The sequence below is a fragment of the Macaca mulatta genome, chromosome 7, assembly GCF_049350105.2.
Source record: "Macaca mulatta isolate MMU2019108-1 chromosome 7, T2T-MMU8v2.0, whole genome shotgun sequence".
Taxonomy (NCBI): domain Eukaryota; kingdom Metazoa; phylum Chordata; class Mammalia; order Primates; family Cercopithecidae; genus Macaca; species Macaca mulatta.
This window is the reverse complement of record NC_133412.1, coordinates 107,862,831-107,889,994: the sequence shown is the minus strand read 5'-3', so window position 1 is coordinate 107,889,994 and position 27,164 is coordinate 107,862,831. Positions and strand designations below refer to the sequence as shown.

Below are 27,164 nucleotides of genomic sequence, written 5' to 3'. Positions count from 1 at the left end.
CCATGAACCCAGGAATTTGAGGTTACAATGAGCTGTGACCACACCACTGCACTGTAGCCTAGGTGACAGAGTACGACCCTGTCTCTTTAAAAGAAAAAAAAGATCACCAAAACCTATAACTAGCCAGACCTTAAATAATCAAAGATTATGTGTAACTTTTTTTTTCCTGTTATTTGAAAGAGAACCCGAAGTAAGTGACTTAAAAGTTTACCATTTGGGGCATAATTTGATGATAAGAGTCACTGACCCACATGCTAAATCAGAAATACTAAGTGTTAAACGGAACACGGGTGAGGAAATGCTCTATAATGTATAGTGAGGAATAATACTATCTGTATCACTTTTTCACAAATTATGAAATTAGTGGGTTTTTAGGGACTAATCTAGGAACCTAATCATTATGTTTTTGGGAAAATATCTGTTTCAGAATTCTAAATCAATGTTTATATAATAACTGTCTCTAATTCCCTGTTGCCTTTTTGAGATGTTTAATTTATAACTCATCATGTTGAGATATTTATATTCTTGTAATGGGATCATGGAAGAAATAACTTTCTTAAACCGTATCTTTTTGGTCTCATATTGAAAGAACTACTTGAATTGACTAAAATCCTTAAATAATTGTTTTAGCTGAGAGTGGTGGCTCACGCCTGTAATCCCAGCACTTTGGGAGGCCGAGGCAGGTGGATCACCTGAGGTCAGGAGTTTGAGACCAGCCTAACCAACATGGTGAAACCCCGTCTCTACTAAAAATACAAAATTAGGTGGGTGTGGTGGTACGTGCCTGTAATCCCAGCTACTTGGGACGCTGAGGCAGGAGAATCGCTTGAACCTGGGAGGCAGAGGTTGCAGTGAGCTGAGACTACACCATTGCACTCCAGCCTGGGCAACAAGAGAGAAACTGTCTCAAAAAAATAAAAATATAAAAATAATAATTTTTTGATATCTCATTGAGTATTAGAACAAAGTATTCATAGACAATGCAATCAGAGCAGTTTTGAAATGTGAATATATTTGTAAACTTTTTAAATTGAAGAGTTTGTGGCCAGTATCTCATTAAGTCTATTCACACTTTTGTAAACTGATAATCCTACCATAAGCTTAATAACCCACTGGCCACATTGAAAGTAGCAATTGTAAGAAATAAAATATGTATAATCACAGCTCCCAAAGACAGCAGAGTTGGTATTTGCTATGTCACTTTTATTTCCCAGTCTTCAGCATTTCTTATTTTCTTTCTGATCCTTTATGTACAAGGGATCACTCTGTATTTATTACAACCCCATATTAATACACAATTACCTAAATTAAAATTTCAATTTAAAATTATTTGTAAGTCATTCAGCTTTTATAAATGTAAGATACTGTTACTACTAACACTGCGATTCCAAAACAGTAAAAGGATAAGACACAATACTGCTTATTTTCCCACTTCTGAAATTTTCATTAAAGTTTTTTATAAGTCGAAGGGGGGAATATCAAATTAATTGTTTAGTATGTCTGTATTTTCATCTGCACAACTTATTAAATATTTAGACAAACAGGTTAATACTGAGAGTTGTTACAACTTGTCTAGTAGTTATATGAGAGAGACTGTTCCTTATGCTGGTTTGTATACAGTGGTTTTCAAACATTAATTTCATCCCAAAAGATGGGAAATTATAATTCAAGATCTTAAGAAATAAGTGAAGTAAGAAAAGTTGGTTACTTTGGTAGTGTCAAAGTTAAATATTGGTTGAAGTCAAATGTTGGTCATTTATAATATGGGTGTCTACTGTTGATGCTCCATAAAAAGTTATTAGAATAACTTAAGCCTTTGAAAGGTTTTGCACAGGACAGCAGGAGATGGAGTTAGGCTATCTGAAATAAAGTAATCAAGAATATCATTAATTGGGGAGAGAAAAGCAGGTTTTACTTTATGAATATTTGAGATGGAATATATATTGAAATTCTCCATTCACCTGATAATATTTCAGGATAGCAAATTAATCATAGCAAGCATTTTCCCAATTTAGCTTCAGAAATCATTTCAGTTTCTTGAGGAAGCATGTAAGAAATAAAAATTCTACTTATGTTCTACCTTCTCTAATATGTCCCTTTTATTCTAGAGATTAATCATACTGATAAAAGTAGACTTTTCATTTGGGGAAGATAAAATGTTTTAAATGTTTTAGGTAAGATACATGAGGATGTTTTTTAAGATTGATAATTCCGTTATTTTTAAAGTCATACTTATGGTTAAACCCTTAAGCTATAAAAAAAAATCCTCAACTAACTATATCAATTTGAAATTAGGTAACACAGAAATTAATAAGGATCAAAAGGGAGATAGAAAAAAAAAGGACAAGAAAAAGAGAGAGGAAGATCAATCTAGTGTGAGAGATGGTAAATTTTTAACTTTTTAAAGAAATTTCTGTTTTGTCTTTTTAAAGAATTATGATTTTACTTTCTCTGTGGCTGAGTACTCATTTGCATATTTAGCTTTTGAAGGAAAACCTTGGATTTGATTTTTTTTGGAAGGGAATGGACTTGGGGATAAGCTTAAAATAATATCTTCCTAGTGTTTCCCTTTCTATGTTTCACACCTCAGCTAATCACTCTTCTAAATTGGCATACAGAAAGCTGACACTGGTGAATCTTTGTATACTTAGCTATCAGTGAAAAGAATGAACGGCTATGGAACTTATGTTTACCTGTTTCACATAAAGTATTTATTCACAGCATTTTTTTTCTTTTACTAGCTTGAAGAGACATAGGACAAGAGTTTTTATGTTTTGTCCCCTAGAGAAGCCTGTCCTGGTCACATGGATTACTGTATAGTGGCCATTGAACAGTATGAAGTCTCCTACTATAATATTTGATCACGTGACTGCCAATATTTTATATTAGTAAGCTCCTTTTAATAATTTATTGAGGAATTTATCTGTGCTAGCTCTTCATGAAAGATGAAAAATAAAAGACAAGACATTTTCTGCCCTTTATGGTTGTGTAATCTGGGGGAAAAGCAAGGATAAGGAAACAACAGAAAAATGGAATCAATTGTATATACTGTTTTCTATCCTTGTATCAGTACTATGCAAACACAGCAAAACAGGCACATTCATTATGGACTAGAATAAGAATTGGGCCTTGAGCTACTGCTGGTTTAATTTTCTTAAACCATCTCGTTAATCAAATCCCATAGCATTTCATCAACCTTTTCATTAAAAAATCATTCAAACTAATTTCCAAGATTCTAAAAGTTCTTATAATTTGTCTTTGTTCCCATTCCTTCACATTGACCTCTGCAACCTTATTCCTTGCCATTACCAATGAGAATATTCTCTGATTTACCCAGGAAGATCATGATCTTTGAACTAGCTATTCTTGCTACCTCATTCCTTGGAGGCCCTGCTCAGGCCAGAACTTTTCATGAAGGCTTACATTTTAAAAACTAAGATAACTAAAACGCTCACAATGAGAGGGGAGAAATAAATCAAATGCATTTAAGTGGACTGTACTCTCCAATTATTATATATACATATTTTTTGAGACCGAGTCTGGTTCTTGTCACCCAGGCTGGAGTGCAGTGGCACAATCTGCAATCTCTGCCTTCCAGGTTCAAGCCATTCTCCTGCCTCGGCCTCCAAAGTAGCTGAGATTACAGGCATCTGCAACTACACCTGGCTAATTTTTGTATTTTTAGTACAGATGGGGTTTCACCGTGTTGGCCAGGCTGGTCTCAAACTCCTGGCCTCATGTGATCCACCTGCCTCAGCCTCCCAAAGTGCTGGAATTACAGGTGAGAGCTACCACATCTGGCTCCAATTAAAAGTTAGATACAGTTTTGGATAGTTGACAAGGAAAGTGAAGAAAATAGAAGAAAAGACTGTATTAACATAAAATCTAGCTGGTTTTATATACTGTCTACAAAAGACACACCTAAAACAAAACAACATAAAGACAGAAAAATATTGATGCTGCATTCTAAGTAATATATTTGTATTTTCCCAACTTCATTAACATCTCAGCTTTGAAGAGCCATTTGACTCATCCATCGTGTTTTTGCCTCAGTTTTTAGTCTCAATCATTTTGAAAAGTTCTAACTGGTTCTTTTTCAAACTGCCTGGTTATTCATATTTTAAACTTCTTAAAACATATTAAACAGTTATTTTATATTCTGTTTCTAATTCTAGTATCTGAAGTCTTTATGAGTTTGATTCTGCTGGCTTTCACTTAGTGTCTTGTTTCCACATGTGCCTTGTGGTTTTGATTAACTCTCATTCCTCAGATTTGATCTGAAAATGTCTTCAGAGAGAATTTGCAAAAAATTGTACTTGTTTCAGCCATTCACTTGAGGTCACTAGCAACCCTAGACTACTTTAAAATCTTAGCCTATGTTTTTTCAGTTTTAAACCTGTTCAAGGCTTTGCTTGATCCTCAGGGAGATTATGTTCCCTTTCTACTCAACACCAAAGTCCAGGTGAATCAATTTTCTTGCTCTCCATTTTTTTATGTAGCACCTGTTTCCACCCTGACACTTGAAGGGGGTAGCCTTCTGGGGTCCTAGCTTTTTTTTTTTTTTTTTTTTTTTTTTGAGACGGAGTCTCGCTCTGTCCCCCAGGCTGGAGTGCAGTGGCCGGATCTCAGCTCACTGCAAGCTCCGCCTCCCGGGTTCACGCCATTCTCCTGACTCAGCCTCCCGAGTAGCTGGGACTACAGGCGCCCGCCACCTCGCCCGGCTAGTTTTTTTTTTGTATTTTTAGTAGAGACGGGGTTTCACCATGTTGGCCAGGATGGTCTTGATCTCCTGACCTTGTGATCCGCCCGTCTCGGCCTCCCAAAGTGCTGGGATTACAGGCTTGAGCCACCGCGCCCGGCCCGGTCCTAGCTTTTTAGAGAGGGACTAACCACCTAGATGGGCCCTAGTTTTCATGTCCTGTCAATCTCACCCTGCCCAACAGGCAAACAGGAGCTCGAGGTCCATTGGTACTTGACAGGTCTCTTGGTTTTAACTCATTGTGTATTTCTTCACTTTTCCAGCTGTACTAAACATTCCTTGAAGTATAGGGACCATAGAATAGACTAGTTTCATATTTTCTAAAGTGCCGCACATAGGGGAGCTATACCGTGCACAAATAATGATAGTAATATTAGCATTTACTCTGACAGACACTTCATATGCCTTATGCGTATTATCTCATTTAATGTTTCCAACAACTCTTAGAGGCAGATACTCTCCATGTATTACAGTTGAGGAACCTGAGAGACAGATGGGTTAACTTGCCCAAGTTCATATGGGGGAGCCAGTACTCACCCCAGAGCAGACTGACTCCAAAGCCTGCATTTTCTTAACCGTTATGCTACTGCCCAAGAGGTTTTATTTGAGGATAATAGTAGGAAATAATGGTATTATAGAACAAGATTATGTGTGGAGTCTTATATACCTTGCATGTTTTAGGAACAGTAAGGTGGTAACAATATTGAAGATTGAAATGGAAATCACACACCAGTATAAAATGACTATTGATTGATAGCATTTAATCAGATGATTAAATTTTTTAGCCCAGAAGATAAATGGTGATGTTGACTGACAGAAGGTTTCAAATGTTTCTATATAAATATTAGTGCTGAAAAATCCTTTTTGGTAGTATTCACATTGTTTTTACTTACCACAATTTTAAAACTATTTTCTTAGAAGATATTTAATTTGGAGAACAGTCCATCTTTTATGAGATGAGGAAGTAACATACTTCATTCAAGTGAATAGTAACTTAGACTTGGAATCATATGTAACCAGTTTTTAAAATTAGATCAAGATTTGATACAAAGACTAGATTGAGAACAAATTGTCTGAATTATTTTTCTCTTTTGCTATTAAAATCCCTTAGCATTTGATTTATGAATTTAAGTAATTCCTTATGTCATAAACGAGATGTGGCTCAGCAAATATTTTCCATGAGATTTTTGTTTTTAATATCAGCATGGTCTTTTTGTTAAGTATCAGAAGAAAAGAAATGTAAAATCTAACCTGTGTTTACCAACTATTTCTAGGAAGATTACTAGGTTTGCCTAAAAATTGTAATCACTTTCCCTTTTCATTTAAGATGCCAGTGACAGTGGGCGTTCTTACAAAACAATTCTGGACCGTTGGAGAGAGTCTCTCCTTTCTTCTGCTAGTCTGTCCCAAGTTTTTCTTCACCTATCCACCTTGGATCGTAGTGTGATTTGGTCTAAATCTATACTGAATGCGCGCTGCAAGATATGTAGAAAGAAAGGCGATGCTGAAAACATGGTTCTTTGTGATGGCTGTGATAGGGGTCATCATACCTACTGTGTTCGACCAAAGCTCAAGGTATTTTTTTCTTCTTATCAGATTAGAAATGAGACATTGAGATTTTGAGCAATAGATGATTAATGATCATTTATGTGATTTGTTCAGACTGTGCCTGAAGGAGATTGGTTTTGTCCAGAATGTCGACCAAAGCAACGTCCTAGAAGACTCTCCTCTAGACAGAGACCATCCTTGGAAAGTGATGAAGATGTGGAAGACAGTATGGGAGGTGAGGATGATGAAGTTGATGGTGATGAAGAAGAAGGTCAAAGTGAGGAGGAAGAGTATGAGGTAGAACAAGATGAAGATGACTCTCAAGAAGAGGAAGAAGTCAGGTAAGTCCTAACATGTAATAAAATGAGTCAGTAGGTCTTAGTTAGACAATTTCTCCACTATTCAAATACAAATGGAATAGTTAGGGTCTGTAACTTAGTTTAAAACTAATACATAGGCTGGGCACGGTGGCTCATGCCTGTAATCCCAGCACTTTAGGAGGCCGAGGCAGGCAGATCACCTAAGGTCAAGAGTTTGAGACCAGCCTGGCCAACATGGTGAAACCCCGTCTCTACTAAAAATAGAAAAATTAGCCAGGGTGTTGGGCACCTGTAATCCCAGCTACTCAGGAGGCTGAGGTAGGAGAACTGCTTGAACCCAGGAGGCGGAGGTTGCAGTGAGCTAACGGATCACGCCATTGCACTCCAGTCTGGGTGACAAGAGCGAGACTCCATCTCAAAACAAATGAAAAAACGAACGTATAGTGGCCTGAAGTTACCCTTGCTTTTTATGTATTATAAACATTCAAAAATATTCCCAAGGGAGTATTGATAATTTGGGGAATCTCAGAGTGACAAATGCCAAGAAGCACACTGTATTTTTATACTTCTGCCACCTTAGCACCTGGAAACAGCTTCTATACTACCATATAACTAAGTATTCTGCAGCTTAGCATGCTGTGTCATTCAGGCCTAGTGAATGACTGTGGAGCCTGGATATTCCTTCTGTGGCAACACTGGGGCAGTCTCCCCTTACTTGAACCTCTGGTTGAGGGCTGAAATAAAGGGATATTTATATCCACAAGGTAGATATACAGGCGTACCTCAAAGATATTGCCGTTTCAGTTGCAGACCACAGCAATAAAGCAAGTTACAAATTTTTTTGGTTTCCCAGGGCATATAAAAATTATGTTTACATTACACTATAGTCTCCTAAGTGTACATTTCTATACCTTAATTTAAAAATAATGTATTGCTAAAATATGCTAACAGTCATCTGACAGAGACACAAAAAGTGAGCTCATGCTGTTGGAAAAATTATGCCAATAAACTTGCTTGAGGCAGAATTGCCACAAACCTTCAGTTTGTTTAATAAAAAAAAAAAAAAAAGAAAAACTTTATAATTGTAGCATGCAGTGAAGCCCAAAGCACTATATATAATGAGGTGTGCCTATGTCTAACCGGTAGCTATAAGCTAGACAGATCTACTAGGGGTTTTCTGTCAGCAGGCCTGACCATAGCCAGTCACATCAGGGAAGTCATTGTGCTCCTTGTTCTTATCATCCCCCTCCCCCCGGCTTGTGGTTTTTTAAACATTTGAAACCCATTCTTGTGGAAGCAGGAAAATGAGTATGAAGCAAGGCAACCTAGAACTGTCAAAGTACAAAAGGACCACAGTTGGAGAAGTTAAGATAGAGCCACCACATCTGTTTTAAACAAAGTTTTAAGAAATACCAGCTAGAAGAGCCATCTTTCCTGTAGCTTGTGAAGGCAATATTATGTTAGGCATAAAGATAATAAAGAATGTGGAAAATTCTTGCAAGTACATGGGATAAACTGGAAGTCCAGGTATATGGGGAGAGGGATAATGAGTTAATGGAGGTGTTGCATTCTTTTAATTAAGGACAGTTAAAAGATTAAATATAGTTTTATAGTCAGAATCAGAAGACAACAGAGAGGTTCTTGGCGTGGTATTCAGGAACCACAGGTTCAAGGCCCACTTCATTGACAGCCATTGGCTAAAACTGTAGGTTACCTCAGTATCAATGATAATGAAAAGTGGTAGTCTCCTGTAGCAAAAAGAAACAAAAGAATTTCATTTTAAGATTACTTCATTACTTTTTAAGTTTTCCAACATGATTGACTAAGTCTATTTGTTGGTTCTCCTGAGCATTTTATTACAATTTATCAGAATTTAGCGCTTAATTTTCATAATGATGTCCTGAAGTTACCAAGAAGATAATCAACTGGGCATGGTGGCTCATGCCTCTAATCCCAGCACTTTGGGAGGCCGAGGCAGGCAGATCGCCTGAGTCCAGGAGTTTGAGACCAGCCTGGGCAACATAGCAAAACCCCATCTCTACAAAAAACTACAAAAATTAGCCAGGCATGGTGGGGCACACCTAGCTACTCAGGAGTCTGAGATGGGAGGAGCACCTGATCACAGGGAGGTCAGGCTGCAGTGAGCTGTGATCGTGCTACTGCACGCCAGCCTGTGTGACAGTGATACTCTGTCTCAAAAAGAAAAGAAACTATAAAATATTCTCTTTGCAGATAATTCTCTTCACATTTCAAAGAAATAAATGAAAGCACATTTTAGATTCCCTTGAAAACTTAAAACTTATTGACTCTCTAAGGAATTGAGTCTAGGATAAGTCTCAGTTTATATAGAAAATTTATATAAACTCATTGGCTAAATACAACAAGGAGAATAAAGCTAATCATGTGTTCATTGCTCTGTACAATAATTGTGTTTTCTAACAATATTTATAGCCTACCCAAACGAGGAAGACCACAAGTTAGATTGCCCGTTAAAACAAGAGGGAAACTTAGCTCTTCTTTCTCAAGTCGTGGCCAGCGACAAGAACCTGGAAGATACCCTTCAAGGAGTCAGCAGAGCACACCCAAAACAACTGTTTCTTCTAAAACTGGTAGAAGCCTAAGAAAGATAAGCTCTGCTCCTCCTACAGAAACAAAATCTTTAAGAATTGCCAGTCGTTCTACTCGCCACAGTCATGGCCCACTGCAAGCAGATGTATTTGTGGAATTGCTTAGTCCTCGTAGAAAACGCAGAGGCAGGAAAAGTGCTAATAATACACCAGAAAATAGTCCCAACTTCCCTAACTTCAGAGTCATTGCCACAAAGTCAAGTGAGCAGTCAAGATCTTTAAATGTTGCTTCAAAACTTTCTCTCCAAGAGAGTGAATCCACAAGAAGATGCAGAAAAAGACAATCTCCAGGTATGAAGAAATCTAAACTCTTCCTTCCCTAGAAAGATTGAATAATTTGGAAATACTGAATGTTGAGATACTTTGGATCATTTTTTAAAGTCTGTCACTAAGATACACAAAGTTATTAGGGAACAATCTGACCTGAAGCATAATAGTCATTGAAGGGGCAACTATTTAATGAATAAAGGTAAATTATATTACTAGTGTTTCTACTAGTGAAGCAGGGTAATAAACTTGCACATGACGTTCTGTTTTTAATGGAGATATTTGGCCAATATTTCACCAGTGTCAGGATACTACATTGTAACACATTTCACTCTCTCCTACCTTTTCCTCCTTCAAAACACACAAACTCAGCATCACCTAGACAAGCTACATCAGATAATTTGGTAAGGTTCCCATCTCAAATACTGAATTTGGGGGAAAGGGAGAGTTGGAAGCAGTAATATTTTTAGGAAGTGATGACCAGCTGTCTTTTTATTTTTTATTTGATTGATTGACAGAGTCTAGCTCGGTTTCCCAGGCTGGAGTGCAGTGGTGTGATTTCGGCTCACTGCAACCTCTGCCTCCTGGGTTCAAGCGATTCTCCTGCCCCAGCCTCCCAAGTAGCAGGATTACAGGTATGCGCCATCACACCCGGCTAATTTTTGTATTTTTAGTAGAGACGGTTGGTTTCGCCATGTTGGCCAGGCTGGTCTTGAACTCCTGACCTCAGGTGATCCACCCGCCTCGGCATCCTAAAGTGCTGGGATTATAGGTGTGAGCCACTGCACCCGGCCTCAGCTGTCTTTTTAATTCTCATTTTTGTTTATAGTAATCATTATTCATAGACTAATCTCTTTATTCATAAAGAGATTCATAATCTCTTCCTTTCCCTTGTTTTTAACGTAAGTGGTAATAAAATTTTGATTTTTTAATTTTATTGTTAATTATGCCAGTCACTCAGGCTGCTGTACAATGGCGCAATCTGAGCTCACTGCAACCTCTGCTTCCCCGGCTCAAGCAATCCTCCAGCCCCAGCCTCCCAAGTAGCTGGGACTACAAGAATGCACCACCAAGCCTGGCTTTTGTATTCTTTGTAGAGATGGGGTCTCGCCAAGTTGCCCAGGCTGGTCTTGCACTCCTGAGCTCAAAGTTATCTGCCTGCCTTGGCCTCCCAAATGTTGGGATTATAGGTGTGTGCCACCGCACCCAGCCCAGCCCTATTTTTTTTGTTGTTGTTTTTTAAATGAAGTTAAACACAAAAAATGCCACTGTTTCTCAAAAAAAAAAAAAACCACTGTTCTTCAAAGAATTTTAGATAACGTTATATTGCATTATTCAGATATGCAGCAGGATTAAGGAATTCATTGGTGAAAGAATGGCACGTAATCTGTTAATGCAGTCACCAGATTGTCAAGTTTTTTAGGGGAAGTGTCATAATTTTGCACCAGTCAGGATCTAATTTAGCTTTTCCTATCCCCTTATCTCTTTTGCTTTTCCCCAATTCTCCAAGCTATTTGGAGAAATAATATACTTGAAACATTTTTACTGAAAAAACTAGGAAGAAAATTTTTTTGTTTCCATTGATTTGTGAAATGGCTAAGCCTAGTACTAAAGAGAAATAAAAGGGGAAATGTGTGGATCTACACCGCAAGGAGAGAATTTATACATCTGAATATATATATGGACTATACTACCCTTTCTACCAATGCATATACTTTAGATTTCATTATACTATACCTGTCTTAGGTCTGTGAGAAAGCATTTTGCTTTTAGAACATTATCTAGACATTAAAATTAAGATCTGTGGCTGAGCACAGTGGCTCATACCTATAATCCCAGCACTTTGGGAGGCCGAGGTGGGCGGATAACTTGAGGTCAAGAGTTCGAGACCAGCCTGGCCAACATGGTGAAACCCCATCTCTACTAAAAATACAAAAATTAGCTGGGTGTGGTAGCAGGCACCTGTAATCCCAGCTACTCGAGAGGCTGAAGCAGGAGAATCGCTTGAACCCGGGAGGCAGAGGTTGCAGTGAGCCAAGATCATGCCACTGCACTCCAGCCTGGGCAACAAAGCAAGACTCCGTCTCAAAAATTAAATTAAATTAAATTAAATTAAATAAATAAATAAAATTAAGATCTGTAAGAATAATCTTTTACTTTACCAGTGAAAATTGCTTTTCTGTTATGCAAGGTAATTTATATGTAAGCCTAGTTTCTAGATCTGAAGAGGTTACTTTCTGAAGGATATGCTTTAGGAAATACTAGAGAATTGCTTAGTTTCAGTTAACTGTAGCTGAAAAGTATTTTTAATAAAATTGAGTAAAAATCATCCAAAAACTTTGTGTTCTAGATTTTTCTTTTGCATTACACTCTGAAAATCTGTTCCCAATGAATGTGTAATGCAATTGGACATTTTTAAGATCAAAAAGGAAATAACAAATATTTGGTCTGATTTTGGTCAGATTTTCGTGTCTCCCAGAAAATAGTTAACATCTCAGTGTATGGAGCGTCTGTTTTCTGTTGGAATTTGGTATTTATATATCCCGTTTGGCTTGTAGTGAACAAATATTTTGCTTTGTTATCACCTAAAATGTTGTAATTATTTACTCAGAGTCATCGCCTGTGACACTGGGTCGAAGGAGTTCTGGCCGACAGGGAGGAGTTCATGAATTATCTGCTTTTGAACAACTTGTTGTAGAATTGGTACGACATGATGACAGCTGGCCTTTTTTGAAACTTGTTTCTAAAATCCAGGTAATTACTAGACTTGATAAAATGTATTCATGTATATTATCTGATTTAGTCCATGTGACAACTTTGAAGTAGTCAAAACACCTGTTACTCACTGTCTAGTTTTTTTTGTTGTTGTTGTTTTTCTGAGAAGGAGTCTCGCTCTGTCGCCTAGGCTGGAGGGCAGTGGCGTGATCTTGGCTCACTGCAAGCTCTGTCTCCCGGGTTCAAGCGATTCTACTGCCTCAGCCTCCTGAGTAGCTGGGATTACAGGTGCACACCACCACACCTGGCTAATATTTGTATTTTTAGTAGAGACGGGGTTTCACCATGTTGGTCAGTCTGGTCTCGAACTCCTGACCTCGTGATCTGCCCACCTTGGCCTCCCAAGGTGGTGGGATTACAGGCGTGAGCCACTGCACCTGACCATGTCTATTTCTTAGGTGTTTTTAGAGGCAGGGTTTCTGTCACCCAGGCTGGAGTTCAGTGGCATACTTTGATTCGCTGCAGCCTCAACCTCCTGAACTCAAGTGATCCTCCAACTTAGCCACTTGAGTAGTTGGTACTACAGGCACATGCCACCAGGTCCAGCTTTTTTTTTTTTTTTTTTTTCCTTTGAGGCGAAGTCTCGCTCTGTTGCCCAGGCTAGAGTGCATAGAGTGCAGTGGCGTGATCTCAGCTCACTGCAACCTCCGCCTCCCGGGTTCAAGCGATTCTCCTGCCTCAGCCTCCCGAGTAGCTGGGACTACAGGCGCATGCCACCACGTCCGACTAATTTTTTGTATTTTTGGTAGAGACGGGGTTTCACCATGTTGGCCAGGATGGTCTTAATCTCCTGACCTCATGATCCGCCCGCCTCGGCCTCCCAAAGTGCTGGGATTACAGGCGTGAGCCACCACGCCCAGCCCTGTTTTTTTTTTTTTTTTTAAGAGACAGGGTCTCACTTCATTGCCAGACTGGTCTTTAATGTCAGTTCCTATATTGAAAACAATAGAGTTGGCTGGGCGCTGTGACTCATGCCTGTAATCCCAGCACTTTGGGAGGCCGACGTGGGCAAATCACAAGGTCAGGAGATCGAGACCATACTGGCTACCACAGTGAAACCCCATCTTTACTAAAAATACAAAAAAATTAGCCGGGTGTGGTGGCAGGCGCCTGTAGTCCCAGCTACTCAGGAGGCTGAGGCAGGAGAATTACTTGAACTCGGGAGGCAGGGGTTGCAGTGAGCCAAGATAGTGCCATTGCACTCCACACTCCAGCCTGGGCAACAATAGTGAAACTCCATCTCAAAAAAAAAAAAAAAAAAAAGAAAAGAAAACAATAGAGTTAGTCAGCTCAGTCCCTTCTAATTTTGTGACTGATTCTTTTTTTTTTTTTTTTTCTGGAGATGAAGTCTTGCTTTTGTCCCCTGGCTGGAGTACAATGGCGTGATCTCGGCTCAATGCAACCTCCGCTTCCCGGGTTCAAGCGATTCTCTTGCCTCAGCCTCCCGAGTAGCTGGGATTACAGGGGCCTGCCACCACACCCAGCTAATTTTTGTATTTTTATTAGAGACGGGGTTTCACCATGCTGGCCAGGCTGTTCTCGAACTCCTGACCTCAGGTGGTCTGCCCGTCTTGGCCTCCCAAAGTGCTGAGGTTACAGGCATGAGCCAGCGCACCCAGCCTTTTTTTTTTTTTTTTTTTTTTTTTTTTTTTTTGAGATGGAGTCTTGCTCTTGTTGTCCAGTTGGAGTGCAATGACGCGGTCTCGGCTCACTACAACCTCCGCCTTCTGGGTTCAAGCAATTCTCCTGCCTCAGCCTCCCGAGTAGCTGGAATTACAGGCACCTGCCACCACACCTGGCTAATTTTTGTATTTTTAGTAGAGACGGGTTTCACCATGTTGGCCAGGCTGGTCTCGAACTCCTACCCTCAGGTAATCCATGTGTCTCAGCCTCCCAAAGTGCTGGGATTACAGGCGTGAGCCACCATGTAATGAGTCAGCCATGACTGATTCTTTATAAATAATGATGGTGTGTTACAATGACCTCAATGTTTTTGTTCTATGTAATGAATATGAAGAGTTAATTGAGTACCATTAATCATATTTTTCTTATGTAAAGCAGTGGTTCTCAAACTACTGCATGCATCAGAATCATTTGGAGGGCTTGCTAAAACATAGATTCCTGAGCCCCAGAGTTTTTGATTCATTAGGTCTGGAATGATGTCTGACACTTGGATTTCTGGCAAGTCCCCAGATGATGCTGATGGTCCTGGTCCAGAGAGCACATTTTGAGAAACACTGATATAAAAGGTATTCTGGGCCAGGTGTAGTGGCTCACGCCTGTAATCCCAACAATTTGGGAGGCGAAGGCGGTAGATCATCTAAGGTCAGGAGCCAGCCTTGCCAACATAGCGAAACCCCATCTCTACTAAAAATGCAAAAATTAGCTGAGCATGGTGGTGCATGCCTGTAATCACAGCTACTCAGGAGGCTGAGGCAGAATCGCTTGAACCCAGGAGGCAGAAGTTGCAGTGAGTCAAGATCACACCATTGCACCCCAGCCTGGGCAAGACTCTGTCTCAAAAAAAAAAAAAAAAAAATAGGTATTCTGACTGGGTGCATGTGTCACACCTGTAATCTCAACAGTTTGGGGCTGGGCGCAATGGCTAACACCTATAATCCCAGCACTTTGGGAGGCTGAGGCGGGTGGATCACGAGGCCAAGAGATAGAGACCATCTGGCTAACATGGTGAAACCCCCCATCTCTACTAAAAAAACAAAAAATTAGCCAGGTGTGGTGGCGGGCACCTATAGTCCAGCTACTTGGGAGGCTGAGGCAGGAGAATGTCATGAACCCGGGAGGTGGAGCTTGCAGTGACCCAAGATTGTGCCACTGCGCTCCAGCCTGGGCGACAGAGTGAGACTCCGTCTCAAAAAAAAAAAAAAAAACCAGTTTAGGAGGCTGAGGCAGGTGGATCGCTTGAGCCCAGGAGTTTGAGACCAGCCTAACCAACATGGTCAAACCTTGACTCTACAAAAAACACACACACACACACACAAAATTAGCTGTGTGTGATGGTGCATGACTTTAGTCTCCGCTACTTGGGAATCTGAGGCAGGAGGATCACTTGAGCTTGGAAGGTGGAGGTTGCAATGAGCCAAGATACCACCACCACACTCCAGCCTGGGTGACAGGGCAAGACCCTGTCTCCAAAGGAAAAATAAAAAAGATAGGTATTCTTAGGTAACAGTGATGGTGTAATCAAACTGAAGGATATGAGATGGTGTTGTAGTTAGGTTATATATATATATGGCAGAATGTGATCTGTTATATAGCAAAGATAGAACAGTGTTATGGTCCTAGATAATAGGACCTAGATAATAGAAGTTATCATGGTATTACAGAAGTAGAGAGCACAGAGATTGATTTGAGTATTTCAGAGGGACAAAATAATAATTAGAACGCTTTTTAAGGAGAACTATTTGGAACGGGTCATTGAAGAAAGAATTTCAACAGTAAGAAATGGAGTAAGGATGTTTCAGGGAAAAAGGAATATATACTATACGGTAGACACCCAGAAATGAGAATATGGTGAATGGTGGATGGTTTGAATGAGGCTGGGTTAGAAAGTCTCAGACACACAAATGTATTATAAAGGGCCTCACTCACCAGTGTGAGGTAAAGGTTTCTGAATGAAGAAGTGACATCATCAGAATTCTACTTGGAGATTTCTAGAGCAAGAATGAGAAGGATTAATTACTATTGAATAGCATAAAAAAATTAAATCTTAGTTTGACTCGTTTGACTCATTTTGCCTGGGTAATTTTTGTCCTAAATTACACTTTGCTACATACATTTTATTATTACAAATGCAGTAATGCTCATTGAAAAATTTTTTTTTCTTTTGGTCACAGGCGACAATGGTGTGTGTGTGTGTGTGTATATATATAGAAGATATCTATAGACATACTTATATAGACATATGTGTGTATATATATCTATATATCTACATAGAAGGGAGAGAGCCATGAGCAAGATCATTTTTTCTTTTCACAATAAATTGTTAACATTTTTAATGATATCACATAGGCTTCTACAATATGGTATTTACTGAAAATATATTACATGATTTTAGCAGACCACTAGTATTCAGAGGTTAATATTGAGTTGCTTTTTTAGTGCAAAACTTTTAGTTATTTGAACACTTCTTTCCAGTTAAGTTTTCTGTGTGGAGAGAGATATTTGAATTATTTTACAGGTCCCAGACTACTATGACATCATCAAAAAGCCCATTGCCTTAAATATAATTCGTGAAAAAGTGAATAAATGTGAATATAAAATAGCATGTAAGTAATTTTTCTTTGATATTTATTTTTCTAAGGCATTCTGTTATAGCATCTTTGATACTTATTTTTGTTTAAAGAGGTAGAGGCTGTTTTTCTCTTATTAAAAGGATGTGTCTTGATGCAGTTGTGTAGATGGCATCCCATGAGGTTCCACAAGTACTTAATAGTGTATGTGGGGATGAAAGGTGAATTAGGATCAAGTAAGTTAAAGATATTTTATAGATCTGATCTTACTCAAAGAAGTTCTTTATAATCACATAATGTATATGATCACATAATTGGATAGTTTCAATAAAACAATTTTTAAGTATTTACAGTTAAACAGTTTTAAGCCTCAGTTCTGCTACCTTGTTTCAGAATCTTTTTTCTTTTCTTCTTCTTTTTTTTTTTTTTTTTTTTTTTTGAGACAGGTCTCACTCTGTTGCCCAGGCTGGAGTGCAGAGGCAAAATTTTGGTTCACTGCAGCCTTGACCCCACATACTCAAGCTGTCCTCCCACCTCAGCTTCCCAAGTAGCTGGGACCTCAGGTGCAGGCCACCATGCCTCTCCTTTTTTTTTTTTTTTTTTTTTTTTGAGATGGAGTCTTGCTCTGTGGCCCAGGCTGGAGTGCAGTGGCGCAGTCTAGGCTCACTGCAACCTCTGCCTCCCAGGTTCAAGTGATTCTTCTGCCTCAGTCTCCCGAGTAGCTGGGATTACAGATGCCTGCCACCACGCCTGGCTATTTTTGTATTTTTAGTAGAGATGGGGTTTTACCATGTTGGCCAGGCTGTTGTCGAACTCCTGGACCTCAGGTGATCTGTCTGCCTCGGCCTCCCAAAGTGCTGGGATTACAGGCATGAGCCACTGTGCCTGGCATGCCTGGCTAATTTTTTGTAGAGATGCAGTTTCACTGTCTTGCCCAGGCTGGTCTCGAACTCCTGACCTCAAATGATCCTCCCGCCTCGGCCTCCCAAAGTCCTGGGATTACAGGCTTGAACCACCACAACTGGCTAATTTTTCTATTTTTTGTAGAGATGGGGTTTTGCTATATTGCCCAGGATGGTCTTGAACTCCTGAGCTCAAGTGATCCTCCTGCCTCAGCCTCCCAAGTGCTGGGATTACAGATGTGAGCCACCATGCCTAGCCAGAGTCTTCTCTTTCTAAAGAAAAAAGTGGGCTTCCATTTTATTAAGATTTCCAGATATGATACAATAATTATATTTATTGCAATTTATGTAGTTTCATTCTAATCTTTTTTGCTCTCTTTCCCTTTCTAGCTGAGTTTATTGATGATATTGAGTTAATGTTTTCGAACTGCTTTGAATACAACCCTCGTAACACAAGTGAGGCAAAAGCTGGAACTAGACTTCAAGCATTTTTTCATATTCAGGCTCAAAAGCTTGGACTCCACATCACACCCAGTAATGTGGACCAAGTTAGCACACCACCGGCTGCGAAAAAGTCACGAATCTAAGTTTGTCCTTCTAAAGGATATATTTGAAGAAAAACAAATTGTTCATGAAAATGGAACATTAAATCATGCTCTAAAGCAGACATATATGTATAAAGCAATAACAGCTGATCAACCACATGAAAGTGTGGCCTGCACTGTATTCACAGTTTTAATATTAAGCACTCAGGAGAATGTAGGAAAGATGTCCTTTGCTACAGTTTTGTTCAGTATCTAGTAAGTTTGATAGATGTATTGGATACAGTACTGGTTTACAGAGGTTGTTGTACATTTTTGAGATCATTCATGTGTCCAGAGATCTTGGAAAATATTTTTTCACCCATGACTTATTTTGTTATTGATGATTTTTTGTAAAGTTGTGGTATTAAGGGAGAGTTATCTACATGGATGAGTCTTCTGCTATAGCACAGTTTAGAAAAGGTGTTTATGTCTTAATTGTTTAATGAGTACATTCTTTCAACACTATACATGAATGAATCCAATCTCATATCCTTGAAGTGCTGTACCAGTGCTGGCTGCAGGTATTAAGTCCAAGTTTGTTAATGAGATATTTATTTAGTATTGAAAGTAATTTGTGAATTTGTTTTGTATTTATAAAATTTGTACCTGGAAAATGTTCCTTAATGTTTTAAACCTTTTACTGTGTTTTTATTCCTCTAACTTCCTTAATGATCAATCAAAAAAAGTAACACCCTCCCTTTTCCCTGACAGTTCTTTCAGCTTTACAGAACTGTATTATAAGTTTCTATGTACAACTTTTTAACTGTACAAATAAAATAACATTTTTTCAAGAAATCTAGAATTCTGTAATCTTTACAATCAGATTTGGACTTTTGCACGTGATACAAACAGACGATAGGAACCAACGTTTTGTTGTACCTGAGTCTCTATAGCAGTAATTTGCTGCTTTTTCTGCCCAAACCCTTGAGGAGTCAGATCCAGCTTATCAAAAACAGTAGCATGATGTGCATGGATTCTTATTAAAAAGAGGAGAGAAAGTTTGGAATACACTTACGTAGTTGAGAAACACTCTGGAAATTGAAGTTTTTATGCATATATACACATAAAAGGAGATATTTCTTAGGTTTGGAAGACATACAGGGGCTTCAGTTTTGTAGCCTACTTTTCCTTTTGAGGATGCAAAAGGCAGGTGTCTTCCCTATTCTCTAGGACTTTTTGGTAGGCGGGAGAGAGAACCTTCCCTCTGTTTCCTTAAAATCCTGAGGATACTGCATTATTATTTAATTTACATGGAAGTGTATCCATCTTTCTCATGTAGTTTGAGATTATCAGTTTTCTAGATTCTTCACATGAATATATCTACAACTGTAACTTTTGATATATTTGTATAATTTTATATGCCATAATTAAATTTCTTAGAAAATTTTACTTAATAGCATTTAAATATCAAGACAATTCTGAAAATACAATTACATTTTAATAGTAAATTATCTGATTACTTAATATTCTTCATTTTTTTAAAATAAAATTTTAATTTTTTTAGAATAGAGACAGGGTCTTGCTGTGTTGCCCAGACTAGTCTTGAACTCCTGAGCTCAAAGTGATCTGCCTGCCTTGAACTCCCAAAGTGCTGGGATTACAGGTGTGAGCCACTGTGCCCGGTCAATATTCTTCATTTTTTAATGTTAATAACAAGCAATTTTTATGTTAGCTTTTCTTCTACACAATTAACACTAAGGAACTATTTCTGACCAACTATGAAATTATTCAATCTGCAAGTCATAAAATTTGCAATTTATTTACCATTTCTCAGACTGAGTTAAAATAAGACATTACCTTAATTTTTTCTTTTTTTTTCTTTCTTTTGTTTTTTTTTTCTTTGAGATGGGGTCTTGGCTGCGTTGCCCAGGCTGGAGTGCAGTGGCATGATCTTGGCTCACTGCAACCTCCACCTCCTGGGTTCAAGTGATTCTCCTGCCTCAGCCTCCCGAGTGGCTGGGATTACAGCCATGTGCCACCACATCCAGCTAATTTTTTGTATTTTTAGTAGAGACAGGGTTTCACCATATTGACCAGGCTGATCTCGAACTCCTGACCTCAAGTGATCCACCGGCCTCGGCCTCCCAAAGTGCTGGATTAGAGGCATGAGCCACTGCACCTCGTCTCAACTTATTTGTAAAATTCTTTTCCCCATCACCTACAATGGGATTTATCTTGTCCTGCATGATCTGACACCGTTCTGCAGGCCTCATCTATCACCTTGCACTATATCACCTATGTATTAGTTCCTGCACACTGGACTCTATTGTTTCTGGATATTGGGACTCTTGTAAGACTACGCCCTCTGACTTGCTGTGCTTTCTGCCTGAAATGTCTTTCTACCTCCACTTCACCAGGAGGAAGCAAATAACCTAAAAACCTGTTAAAAACACCCAGAAGAGAGTTTCTGTTTGAGATGATGAACAGTCCTGGAAATGGATAGTGATGATAGTTGCACAACAATGTATACTTAATGCCAACGAATTGTACACTTTAAGATGATTAAATCACACCTGTAATCCCAGCACTTTGGGAGGCTGAGGCAGGCAAATCGCTTCAGCCCAGGAGTTTGAGATCAGCCTGGGCTATATGGCAAAACCCTGTCTCTGCAAAAAATTAGCCCAGTGTGGTGCACACCTGTGGTCCCAGCTATGCAGGAGGCAGAGGTGGGAGAATTGCTTGAGCCTGGGAGGCTGAAGCTACAGTGAGCAGTGATAGTGAGATAGTGTAAGACCCTATCTCAAAAAAAATTTTTAAAAAGATAATTACAGTGGTAAATGTATTGATTTATTTATGAAACAGGGTCTTACTCTGTTGCCCAGGCTGGAGTGCAGTGGCTCAATTATAGCTCACTACAGCCTCAAAACTCCTGAGTTCAAACAATCTTCCTGCCTCAGTCTCCCCAGTAACTAGGACTAAAGTGCATGCCACCATGCCCAGCTAATTTTAAAATTTTTTGTAGAGATGAAATCTTGCTATGTTGCCCAGGCTGCTCTTGAACTCCTGCCTTCAAGCTGTCCTCCCACCTCAGTCTTCCAAAGTTCTGGGAGTATAGGCATGAATCACCATGCCCAGCCTAAATTAAATTTTTTTTTTTTTTAATTGAGACAAAGTTTTGTTCTTGTCCCCCAGGCTGGAGTGCAATGGCGCGATCTCGGCTCACTGCAACCTCCGCCTCCCAGGTTCAAGCAGTTCTCTTACCTCAGCCTCCCAAGTAGCTGGGATTACAGGCGCCCACCACCATGCCCAGCTAATTTTTGTATTTTTAGTAGACACATGATTTCACCATGTTGGCCAGGCTGGTCTCAAACTCCTGACCTCAGCTGATCTGCCCGCCTCAGCCCCACAAAGTGCTGGGGTTACAGGCATGAGTCACCGTGCCCAGCCTAAATTGTTTAAATACCTAGAAATGCTAAGTAAAATACTACAAGCATCTTATCTGATTAAATTCATAGCTAAGTGCACTTGAGAGACAAACTATTCTAGTAGTCACATGAGCTGAAGCCGATGCTCTCCTGGTTGTGGAGTGGCAGGTGCCACAGCCCATTAAGGGGAGATAGTCTCAACATTCCAGGGACTTAGGTTTTAAAACCTGTGTGGAGACAGGAGATAGGCCCTGGGACTCACTCATATCAGGATTGAGCTGAAAACCCACATAAAACTGGAACCCACATAGGAGTATACCTTTATTGAAAATGTGTGCTGGAAAAAAATCTGCCAATATGTAGTCCAAAAACCTAGGAGAAAATCTGCTTTAAAAAGTGGTCCTGGCTACTCTGGGCTCACTGCAAATTAAAAAAAAAACACGTGGTCCCAGGTCAGGGTGTGGTGGCTCACGCCTGTAATCCCAGCACTAGGAGGCCGAGGCAGGCAGATCACCTGAGGTCAGGAGTTCAAGACCAGCCTGGCCAACATGGCGAAACCCCATCTCTTATTATACAGAATTAGCCAGGTGTGGTGGCACATGCCTGTGTAATCCCAGCTACTTGAACCGAAGAGGCAGAGGTTGCAGTGAGCCGAAATCGCACCACGCCACTCCAGCCTGGGTGACAGAGCAAGACTCCATCTCAAAAAAAAATTTAAATAAGTGGTCTTTAGACAGACTTTCACTTCTGGTAAGACAAAGTAGGCATCTTCTCTCCTATTCCTCCCACTCAGTATAACTAAAAACCCTGGACGTTCTATATAAAACAAAAATAAGACTGAAAGGTGACAATAAGTCAAACTGACTAAAGGACCTTGGGACCAGAGGAAAGACAGTGGTAAGTTCCCTAAGTTTTCTTTTTGACTCATATATCAGACTTGATGCTAAAGAAGGGGCAACTTAAAAAAGCCAAGTGGCACAGACAAAGTGTAAAGCCACAACAAAAGCCTCGCTAGCCAAAGACCTAGGACAGGGGCAGCCTAAGAAGACAGAAAACCTAGACAAAAACCACTATCCCAGCCACACACCACAAAAAAAAAAAAAAAAAAAAAAAAAAAAAAACTGGCCCTACCCATATCCACACCAACAAAGAACAAGCAGGGAGTCCACCACTTCCATCCTCAGAAGCATAAAATGAGGCAGAACAGTGCACCCACTGGGGTGGTGTCAGAGAAGTAAGGAACAAGAAAGGCCAAGTAAGGAACCAGGCCTTTCATCCCTGCTGGCAGAAATGAGACACCCCCAATCCCTCCCAGTGTCAGTACAGACCGTCTGGAGGGCTGATTCTCACAACTGCCCACCAACAGCAAGGATCACCCCCTTTCTGGTGTCAAGGAGGCTGACAGGAGAACTTGGACTTCTACTTGTATCTGGCAGTCACAAGGAAGCAACCCGGCTTTCTTTGCCAGAATGCTGTCAGAGCAAGCCAGGTAAAACTAGGTTTAAATAAGATATAGTCTCATCATGGGCTGGGCATGGTGGCTCATGAGTGTAATCCCAGCACTTTGGGAGGCCAAAGTGGGCCAAACCCAGGAGTTCGAGACCAGCCTGGGCAATATGGCAAAACCCTGTCTCTACAAAAAATACAAAAATTAGCTGGGCATGCTGGCACACGCCTGTGGTCCCAGCTACTCGGGAGGCTGAGGTAGGAGAATCGCTTGAGCATGGGAGGTGGGGGTTGCAGTGAGCCAAGAGCAAGCCACTGCACTCCAGCCTGAATGACAGATTGAGACCCAGACATTTTCATATTTTTCATGTTGTTATAGACTGTTTTTATTTTTTTGCAACAAAAAATAAAAGGCTCATAACAATATAAAAATGTCTGCATTTCAATAAAAAATCATTCATACCTGGCATAAACCCGGGAGGCGGAGCTTGCAGTGAGCTGAGATCCGGCCACTGCACTCCAGCCTGGGTGACAGAGCAAGACTCTGTCTCAAAAAAAAAAAAATCATTCATACCAAGAACCAAGATATCAAACTGAATGAAAAAAAAATGCCAACACCAAAATGACATGTTAGAATAATTTGACAAAGATTTTAAAGCAGCCATGATGAAAATGTTTCAATGAGCAATTATGAACATCCCTGAAACAAATAAAGTAGCTTCAGTGTACTAGTTTCCTATTGCTGCCATGACAAATCACCACAAATTCACCAGCTTAATGCAGATTTGTTAGCTGTAGGTTAGAAGTCTGACATGGGTCCTAACTGGGCTAAATCAATTTGTCCACAAGGCTGTTACTTTCTAGAGACCCTAAGGGAGAATCTATTTCCTCACTCCTTCCAGCTCCTACCCACGTTCCTTGGCATGTGGCCCTCTTCCTCCATCTTCAAAGCCAGCAACATTACATCTCTGTGCCTTTCTGTCGCATCTTCCTCTAACCACAAGCAGGAAAGGTTCTCTATTTTAAGGACCCATGTAATTAGATTGCACCCACCAGGCAATCCAAGCTAATCTCCCTGTTCAAATCCTCAAGCACATTTTTAAAGTTTCTTTTGCCACACAAAGTAACATATTCGCAGTTCCAGGGATTATGACATGGATATCTTTGGAGGGCCATTCTGCCTACCGCATTCAGCAAAGAAATGCAAAGTCTCAGAATACAGAAGATATGAAGAAGAACCAAATGGAAAATTTAGGGCACAATAACCAAAAAAAAAAAAAAAATCTCAGTGGATGGACTCAACAGGAGAATGGAGGAGAGAGAGGAAAGAAGCAGTAAACTAGAAAGTGGAACAATACATATTACCCAATCTGAGCAACAGAACAAACAAATTGTACAAAATTGAACAGGACCTTAGGGAACTATAACAAAGAAAACTAACATTCATGTCATCAGAGCTGCCAAAGGAGAGGAGAAAAAAGGTGGGACTAAAAAAGCCCTCAAAGAAACGACTCAAAATTCCCCAAGAGACAACCCACAGATTCAAGAAGCTGAGCAAACTCTGAAAAGGATAAACCCAAAGAAATCCATGCCAAGACATTATAATTAATTTTCTGAAAGCTAAAGACAAAAAAATCTTGAAAATAGCCAGCATAAAATAAGTGACATTCTACCTATAAGGAGAAATCAATCAGAACACAGTAGAAAATGGTGGGAGAAAGAAATGACACAGTATTTTTCAGGAACAAACTGTTCAAGTTTTGTTCAAGAACAAAACTGTCAGCCAGGTGCGGTGGCTCATGCCTGTAATCCCAGCACTTTAGGAGGCCGAGGCGGGTGGATCACTTGAGGTCAGGAGTTCAAGACCAGCCTGGCCAACATGGTGAAACCCCATCTCTACTCAAACTACAAAAATTAGCCGAGCACGGTGGCATGCACCTGTAATCCCAGCTACTCAGGAGGCTGAGGCAGGAGAATCACTTGAACGCAGAGGCAGAGGTTGCAGTGAGCCAAGATTACACTATTGCACTCCAGCCTGGGCAACAAGAGTGAGACTCTTTCTCCAAAAAGAAAAGAAAAAAAAAAGGCCAGGCGCGGGGGTTCCCGCCTGTAATCCCAGCACTTTGGGAGGCCAAAGTGAGCGGATCACAAGGTCAGGAGATCGAGACCATCCTGGCTAACATGGTGAAAACCCGTCTCTACTAAAAATACAAAAATTAGCCGGGAGTGGTGGTGGGCACCTGTAGTCCCAGCTATTCGGGAGGCTGAGGCAGGAAAATGGCGTGAACCCGGGAAGCGGAGGTTGCAGTGAGCCGAGATCATGCCACTGCACTCCAACCCGGGCCACAGAGCGAGACTGTCTCAAAAAACAAAAATAAATTTAAAAAAGAAGTTATCTAGGCTGGGTGGAGTGGCTCACACCTCTAATCTCAGCACTTTAGGAGGCTGAGGTAGGAGGATCATTTGAGCTCGGGAGTTCGAGATCAGCCTGGGCAATATGGTGAAACACTGTCTCTACAAAAAATACAAAAATTAGCCAGGAGTGGTGGCTTACGCCTGTGGCCCCAGCTACTTGGGAGGCTGAAGCAGAAGTATCACTTGAACCCAGGAAGTAGTGGTTGCAATAAGCTGAGATCCAGTCATTGCACTCCAACCTGGACACTAGACAGAGACCCTGTCTCAAAAAAAAAAAAAAAAAAAAAAAAAAGAGATTGGCCAAGAACTATGAGTTGTGGGTAGGGAGGGCTGAATAAATAGAGTGCAGAGGATTTTTTTTTTTTTTTTTAAATACAGGGTCTCACTCTGTCACCAGGCTGGAATGCAGTGGCACAATCTCAGCTCGCTGCAGCCTCAACCTCCCCAAATTTAAGTGACCCTCCCACCTCAGTCTCCTGAGTAGCTAGGACCACAGGCACACAGCACCATGTCTTGCTAGTTTTTGTATTTTTGGTAGAGATGGGGTTTCACCACGTTACCCAGGCTAGTCTCAAAATCCCCAGCTCAAGCGACCCACCCCCCTCGGCCTCCCAAAGTGCTGGAATTATAGGCGTAAGCAATGATGGCACTCAGCCAAGAATGTTAATCTGAGGTGTGCATGCATTTAGGGCCACAAAACATATGAAGCAAAAGCTGATAGAACTGAAAGGAGAAATAGACAAACCTACAATTACAGATGGAGACTTCAACACTTCCCTCTTAACAATGACTAGAACAACTAGGCAGAAAATCAGCAATGATATAAAAGAACTAAACAATAACATCAACCAGTAACATTTAGGTTTAGAAACCCTTCCACCCAACAACAGAACACAATTTCTTTTCAAGTTCCCACAGAACATACACCAAGATAGATCATATCCTGGGCCATAAAACAAACCTTAAATTTAAAAGAACTGAAATTTTGTAAAATGTAATCTATGGCCACAATGAAATCAAACTAGAAATCAATAATGGAAACATAGCAGGATAATCGCCAAACTAAACAAAATACTTTTGGATAATATGTGGGTCAAAGAGGAGATTAAAAAAAAAAAAAGAGAGAGAGAGAAAAAAAGAATACAATAAACAGAATGAAAAAATAGATATCTTTTTCCCCAAGCTATACGCTTCTTCCTTAATACTCTTCCTCTATTTCATTTCAGCTTTTTTCACTCTAAAGTCTAAACTAACTAGGTCAGAGTCTTCAAAGTCTTGCATTTGTTTAACTTACTGACTGGCATAATAATACTATCTCAGCATAAACTATGGTAAAGGTTCCACCAGTTCAGGCCATTTTTGACAACTTCTTGGAGGGAAATGGGCAAACCACAAATCAAAAGAACACCTGCATCTGAAAATCCATCCTGTATAATAATAGGAGGCAAGAGATCTGTAACTAAAGCTAGTTAGAAGTTGATGGATTCACTATGAACAATTTGGCTACAACTAGTAGAATTACAGAAAGCATGTAGAGTTCACATGTTAGAAATCCTAGCAGATCAAAGACTCTTAGTTTGAACTCTTTCTTAATAGAGCTAAAAATGTATGTCACTCGGCCAGGCATGGTGGCTCACGCCTGTAACTCCAGTACTTTGGGAGGCTGAGGCAGGAGGATCACGAGGTCAGGAGTTCGAGACCAGCCTGGCCAACATGGTGAAACCCCGTCTCTACTAAAAATACAAAAATTAGCTGGGCATGGTGGTGCGCACCTGTAATCCCAGGAGGCTGAGACAGGAGACTTGCTTGAACCTGGGAGGCGGAGGTTGCAGGGAGTTGAGATCGCGCCACTGTACTCCAACCTGGGTGACAGAGCAAGACCCTGTCTTGAAAAAAAAAAAAAAAG

General features: G+C 40.2%; 1 protein-coding gene and 2 long non-coding RNA genes across 7 annotated transcripts in view; 1 reads left to right on the top strand and 2 right to left on the bottom strand.

Annotated features, from left to right (window-relative positions):
- The window catches only part of BAZ1A (bromodomain adjacent to zinc finger domain 1A), a 129,282-nt gene extending 110,455 nt beyond the window's left edge, over nucleotides 1-18,827 (top strand). For 2 of the 5 annotated variants that reach the window (XM_028851493.2, XM_028851492.2), the window contains 6 exons: nucleotides 6,087-6,334; nucleotides 6,422-6,648; nucleotides 9,079-9,545; nucleotides 12,133-12,275; nucleotides 16,495-16,582; nucleotides 17,839-18,827. In XM_028851493.2, coding sequence (XP_028707326.1) covers nucleotides 6,087-6,334; nucleotides 6,422-6,648; nucleotides 9,079-9,545; nucleotides 12,133-12,275; nucleotides 16,495-16,582; nucleotides 17,839-18,035 — 1,370 coding nt within the window. In that variant the 3' untranslated portion in view covers nucleotides 18,036-18,827. Of the gene's footprint in view, nucleotides 1-2,295; nucleotides 2,386-6,086; nucleotides 6,335-6,421; nucleotides 6,649-9,078; nucleotides 9,546-12,132; nucleotides 12,276-16,494; nucleotides 16,583-17,838 lie in introns of all 5 variants that reach the window. The other 3 variants (XM_028851491.2, XR_003731558.2, XR_013396176.1) reach the window with 3 other exon arrangements.
- LOC144330225 (uncharacterized) lies at nucleotides 6,865-27,140 on the bottom strand. Its single transcript, XR_013396211.1, has 2 exons — nucleotides 27,031-27,140; nucleotides 6,865-8,375 (listed from the first exon to the last, which is right to left on the bottom strand). It is a non-coding gene; the product is annotated as an uncharacterized LOC144330225 (long non-coding RNA).
- On the bottom strand, nucleotides 9,581-13,573 carry LOC144330223 (uncharacterized). Its single transcript, XR_013396209.1, has 2 exons — nucleotides 13,356-13,573; nucleotides 9,581-9,899 (listed from the first exon to the last, which is right to left on the bottom strand). It is a non-coding gene; the product is annotated as an uncharacterized LOC144330223 (long non-coding RNA).
- Nucleotides 27,141-27,164: the final 24 nt, after the last annotated feature.